This window comes from Arachis hypogaea, chromosome 8, assembly GCF_003086295.3.
Source record: "Arachis hypogaea cultivar Tifrunner chromosome 8, arahy.Tifrunner.gnm2.J5K5, whole genome shotgun sequence".
Taxonomy (NCBI): Eukaryota; Viridiplantae; Streptophyta; class Magnoliopsida; order Fabales; family Fabaceae; genus Arachis; species Arachis hypogaea.
In genome coordinates, this window is record NC_092043.1 from 10311239 (window position 1) to 10317284 (window position 6046).

A 6046-nucleotide genomic window follows, 5' to 3' on the forward strand; every position below is an offset into this window, starting at 1 on the left:
ATTAGTATTTTTTAAGTTTATATTTTTTACTAATTTATTTAATTTATATAAAAATCATTAAAAATCTTAATTCATCCTTCTAGTTATTTTTCTAATTTATAAATAAATAATTTTTTATTTTTTATCTTTTTAATACTTATGAAAATAACATATATATTTAAATTCTTATTCATTTAAGTATTAAGATGATAAATTAGGTATCCTAATCATTACTCATATTTTATTATTCTATACTATATTTTTTTTATAAATATTTTTTAATAATTACTAAAAAATACAAACTTATAGTTACGTTATATTGCATATTCATACGTGATTAATAAAAATTGACGTGTTATAATGCAAATAATATGCAATGGTGTAATTATAGATAAAATGGCTAAAATAGAGATATTGTAAATTAAATCAGATAAACACTTATATTATTATTCTCTTAAATGGACAAATCTAAATAAATTAATTCGAAATCACTATTACATTTTTCTTACAACCCTATTTATTATTCAAAATCTCAATTTCCATTATATCTTGACTAGATTCTCATATATCACAACTAGAAAATAGTTTAATACAAATTGATTTAGTCTTTATTATAGACGAATTTTTGGTTACCGACGAAATTACCGACGGATTTTGTCCCTCTGTAAAAGTCCCGTCGGAAATTATTTACCAACGGATTTTTTTCCGTCAGAAAATTACCGATGAATTTTTACTAGTTACTGACGGATTTTCTCTCTGTAAATTCTCTATCCATTTTTCGAAGGCGACGAACTTTTCGACGAATTTTTCATCTGTAATTACAGACGGATTTTCAGACAGATTTTTCGTCTGTAATTACAGACAGATTTTCAGACGGATTTTCCGTCTGTAATTACAGACAGATTTTTCGACAAATTTTCCGTCTGTAATTTGAACTTTGGAAAATCATCTCATACTTTGATTACAGACAGAAAATCCATCTGTAAATCCGTCAGTAAGGTAAACTAAATTTTTTTATTTTTCTAATTACAAAATAAGCTTGTTTTCATACAAAATAAATATAAATTTAATACAAATTTTTTATCTAATTTATATTCGAATATTTATAATATTTCAAAAAATAAATAAATTTATCGTATTATCAAACTAAAAGAAAAGTACTATAAACAAGCAAGTCAATATAATTCAAAACATAAACAAAATGTATTGATCATCAACTATAATAATAAGTAACAACCATACATCAAAGTGTGTTGACACATCAACTATAATTCAAAACATAAACTCAATGTATTGTTCAACTATACTAAGTTATGCAAATAATAAGACCATATAAAAAATTCCTCATGTTTGAAATTTCAGGACTAAAATCTACTAAAACATCAAGTTATTATCTTTGTCTCATTACATCTTTGTTTATAGCTTCTATTTTTGTTTTGACACCATGTGCAATCTTTCTAACTTCATCAATATCCTTTTCCATCCTCTTCTTGATAGCTGAAAATGATGTTGCATTTCCGTCAGTGATCATAGAGCATTAAGTTTCAGTCACGCATAATGTCCTAATGAAAAAGACAATATATTTAAAAATTATTAATTTGATGCAATATGAACAAGCACAATCAAGTTTTATTCCACTGTGTAGAGCATTGATATAGAATAGACAGTAGATATTGCATAAGCTTAATCCATTTTAAAGATTTACCATATAAAGATCTTATTATCTTAAAGATTTACCATATAAAGATCTTATTATCCAGAAACAAATTTCAAAATGATGCAGATGGAGTTGAGAAGTATGAGAGGAACTCTTAGGTACTGAGTTGCATAAATAAGACCTATGAGCTGGTCTTTGAAAGATTTTGTCCTGCCACTTGAAAAATCAGATAAGCCCCATCCTCTAGGTGCCAGAAATCGGTCCTCATTTAGTATCGCTAGTGCATTTGCAAGAAGCAGGAACCCCTCAAGTAATGTCCACAAACCCATTTTCCTGCACTGCAAAGAAATCATAAGAAACTTAAAAATAACTTCAAATCATTTGCACTAGCTCTTTCATGTGTGGCTCAACTATTGCCACAAGTGTGAAATGATAAATGACTTAGACAACTTCTATCATACAAAGCTTTCTTGCAGAGGCTAGTATTGACCACCCCTCAAGTTCCTTCACATAAATTGTCTCAGTATAAGGGTCCTAGTAAGTTCCGAAAGACAAGGGATCCATATTATTCTTAAATTAGACCAAAACCATCGAAACGCAAATAGAACAAACAATTGATAATAAATCATTAAGGATGTGAAAGTCAGAAGAACAATGAGTAGTTGATGCTTCAGCTTGACAAATCATTGAAAAACTATGCTCTGGCAACTAAAAATGAAGACCACGCCATTGTAAAGCATTGATTCTATTTCTACAGCATATAACTACTCTGACATCAGCAGTTCTTTCAATTGCATTGTCTCTATTAACCTAAAATGGCAATTAATGCAACTGATATATATACATGGACAACAAGGAACCATAATTCATCATAACAAAGGAAATCAACTAAAACACGATAATCAACTAAAACATGTTAAGTCATGTAGATCAGAGTTCACAACATAACACAACACAGCAAAAGGAACACCGATCAAATAACACAAAGATAAAGCTAAAAGCTATAAGCTACAAGCTCCATTAGAGATCTGCTAACAAATGCAACGAACAAAAGTGAATGTGACATCGGAAATCTCTTGAAATAACCTTTTAGGAACAACTGCCTCCTCCTTTAAGTTTTCCAAGGATTCTTGAACCTTCTTCCGAACTAGATATTTAGAAGAATCAGAATCATCCAAATTTGATAGAGATGTCACAGACCCTTCCAATTGATCAGCATCAACTGCAGACTGGTGATGAAGCAGTAGCCTCAAACTGTAAATATCTCAGATTCATTACGATCAAATATTTATGCAGCTTATTACCAATACAAATGGCAATAATATATATTTTAGTTCTCCTGTATAATTTCCCCTTAGGAATTACAAAGCACCAATATATATAATCAAGGAAACCATCAGGCAACTACCAATAAAGAACCATGGAACTATGAAAGCGTTGTGATTATAAAGTACAAGACTCATTAGAACAAAAATGAAGTGTTAAAAAAATGAAAGAAGGACACCATCAAAACATTTCAAATTTCTAGACAGATTTCTGGACTTAAACAACTTCGTTTACCATCATATACAAATAAAATCAAGTGATGAGTAACATAATGAAAAATGAGTAGCAATTCAATTAAGTAGGGCCCTTCTGAGGCAGTGGGATGGTACTGAAAAAAAAAATCTTTCAAGTGATTACAACACAAGAAATGAATCTTTGGCTAAACATGAACAAGATAAAGCTAAAAATATACAAACATGAAAAATGACAATAGCTGCTTAAACGCATCTTCTAGGTTAGAGATATCTTCAGCAATCAAATTATTTTCATTGAATACAATGGAATCACTAACTGTAAAGTCCATTCTACTGCCAAAAAACTCAATGATGCTTCTCAGTCTCCCACTTCCTTCATGCTTGCTTTGCAAGACTTGATGCCCTTTATGTATTTCTGCCTCTGCCTGCATATATATTGGTCCCTTCCTAAGAGAACTTTCTCAGAAGTCAAGTCATATATATATATAGGTCCCTTCATAAGAGAACTTTCTCAGAAGTCAAGTCATATATATATATATATATATATATATATATATATATTGGTCCCTTCCTGTATTTTAACTTGTCAATTTAAAAAGGATCATAAAAGAAATGTGTATAAGAAACATATATATATTTATCAAATCCTACAAAACAGAAGTCCCTTAGCTTTCTTCTAGTTAAATCAGTTTTTAAGTTCAGTGGCTATGAACATTATTCCACTGCTCGTCTTCAAAAGCTCAGCTAAACAGAATCATTTTGCCCTGCCATTCATCCACTCATGTTTGTCATTGTTAAAGGTTTAATTTGTCAGAACTTGCAAACTTAAAGCTTTGTGAGCTTCAATTTGAGGGACATGATATCAAATTCAGCTGTGGCTTCTAATTAAATTGATTGTTCACTTGAAGATAAATGGCAGAAGAATATAGAAACTTACTTGGCTACCTTTCTGCACAAGGCTGGCAATATCTTCCAAGATTGGCTTAGCAAGGCACTCTAATTCGGCGGATTCCTCAGTAGAATCAAGTTCCCTATCCTTTTCATCATTCAGCTGCAGTGGTAGAGTGCCACACACATCTGATTCCAGAGGCATAGAATCCAAGTCAGAAGCCGAACCAGTTGCGCTTTCAGTTCTAGCTAAGGGCAGCTTCCTAACAGCACTAAGTATCCTTGTGACTTTGAGCAAGGTCTCTTTGGTATCTCTTGAAGTCTGAGCCGGCACATCGAACCTAAAGAAACATTCTAGAGACACCACCAATTTGGCAAGTTCATCTTGGTACTGAAATTCATGTCCTTCCCAAACCTGTTTCATGAATTAAAGGGAAAATCATACTAGTCTAGAAACAATAACAGGGCCAGAGCTTATATGACAGAGCTTAATTGAAGATGGTGACAGGATCATTTTGACTAACCAAAAATGCAGTCTCATTATACGACCTTAGAACAGTAACCACAGCCAAATCAACGATCATTAACGACTCCAGGAGCCTCCAATTTTCCAGATTCAGGCCAAATCAAATGCAGAATTTTCACTACTCAGCTACAATTCAGCAAAGCTAGCAGCAGAAAATTCAATAATCACATCTCCAATTTTGGAATTCAGATTCAGAATATAAAATTGCAGAATTAGAGTCTACAACAGCAAAAGCTTCAGAATCAGCAAAGAATCCAAAACTTACAGAAGAAGTTCACATCAAAGGAGAAGAAAGAGACTCATCAGATTTCAATTTTACATTTTAACCTCAATAACAAACAAAATCAACAGAGCTGGCAGATCGAGCAATAATTCAGCATTCATCTTTGTCTATTTATGCAGAAAACGAAGAAGAAGCAACAGATTTGGCTGAAGAAGAAGAATTAGCTTTCAATTTTGAATTTCAACCAGTATAATTAAGAGCAATTTCAGTTCAAGCAGGATTCCAAAATTCAATTCCAAAAACTGCAATCAAAATTACCTCTCATTCCAGAACACACAAGAGAAGAACACCTGGATCTCCATTTGGCACATTTGGAGGAAACGGCTCGGGCCGAGCTGAGGAGGAAGTTGCCATCCAGGGCGGCGGAGTAGCAGCGGAGGGGTTGAATCGCCGTCGGCAAAGTTGGAGGGAGATGACACCGTGCATGAAGGAGGCGAATGGGCCCAGAGCGGTGAGAACAACGACGACGCGACTACCTCCACGACCACCAGAGGCAGAGATCTTCCCTGAAGGATCAGTGTAGTGATTCCTGAACCGGTGGATGATGATAACCAGCGAATGGTTGTTGCTGAGGTCAGTGATGAGATTGTGCGACGCGAGCGGCGGCGGCAGCGGTGAAAGAAGCTCGTGGACGGTAAAAGAGCGTGGACGGAGAGAGCGTGGACGGAGAGAGGAAGAAGTTCTTCACTTGTGTGGAGGGTGAATGGAGCTCGAGAGACTAGGGTGTAAGTTAGTGTTAGCTCCATGTTTTCGACGGCAAAATTTTAAATTACAGGCGGATTTTTCTGTCTGTAATAATTTATTAAAGGACAACATTTTGTCTATTTAATTATAGACGGATTTTTTCGTCTGTGATCATTTTTTATGAAAAAAATTAATTTTACCGATAGAATTATCGATGGATTTTGTTTTCTGTTTGTAATTTATGCTAATTCATTTTTTTTGTTTTTCGACAAAAAAAATTCCTCTGAAATTCTGTCTGTATTTCCGTGGGATAAAATCCGTCAGGAATATCCGTCTGTAATAACTAATTTTCTAGTAGTGTGTGTATATATATCATGCTATACATCCATGTAATTTTGTATTCTAGTTCATCTAAGTTGGTCTAACACTAAAAAAATCCAATACCATTAAATAAAATGTGAAATAATACACGCATCCAACACATACGAAACCGCTCTTACCCAACGCTT

The 6046-nt window shown here is 33.3% G+C and overlaps 1 protein-coding gene across 41 annotated transcripts; it reads right to left on the reverse strand.

The window, feature by feature from the left end:
* Positions 1–1160: 1160 nt before the first annotated feature.
* LOC112706040 (uncharacterized) lies at positions 1161–5626 on the reverse strand. 41 transcript variants are annotated; one of them, XM_072200588.1, is made up of 7 exons: positions 5112–5626; positions 4569–4712; positions 4094–4459; positions 3474–3581; positions 2723–2890; positions 1818–1969; positions 1161–1476 (listed from the first exon to the last, which is right to left on the reverse strand). In XM_072200588.1, the coding sequence occupies exons 2-5, from the start codon at positions 4626–4628 to the stop codon at positions 2855–2857; spliced, it is 570 nt and encodes a 189-aa protein (XP_072056689.1). In that variant the 5' UTR covers positions 4629–4712; positions 5112–5626; the 3' UTR covers positions 1161–1476; positions 1818–1969; positions 2723–2854. The 41 variants fall into 39 exon arrangements, with proteins under 41 accessions (XP_072056689.1, XP_072056691.1, XP_072056687.1 ...); XM_072200590.1 differs by having other exon boundaries at positions 1161–1541; XM_072200586.1 differs by having other exon boundaries at positions 1818–1974.
* Positions 5627–6046: the final 420 nt, after the last annotated feature.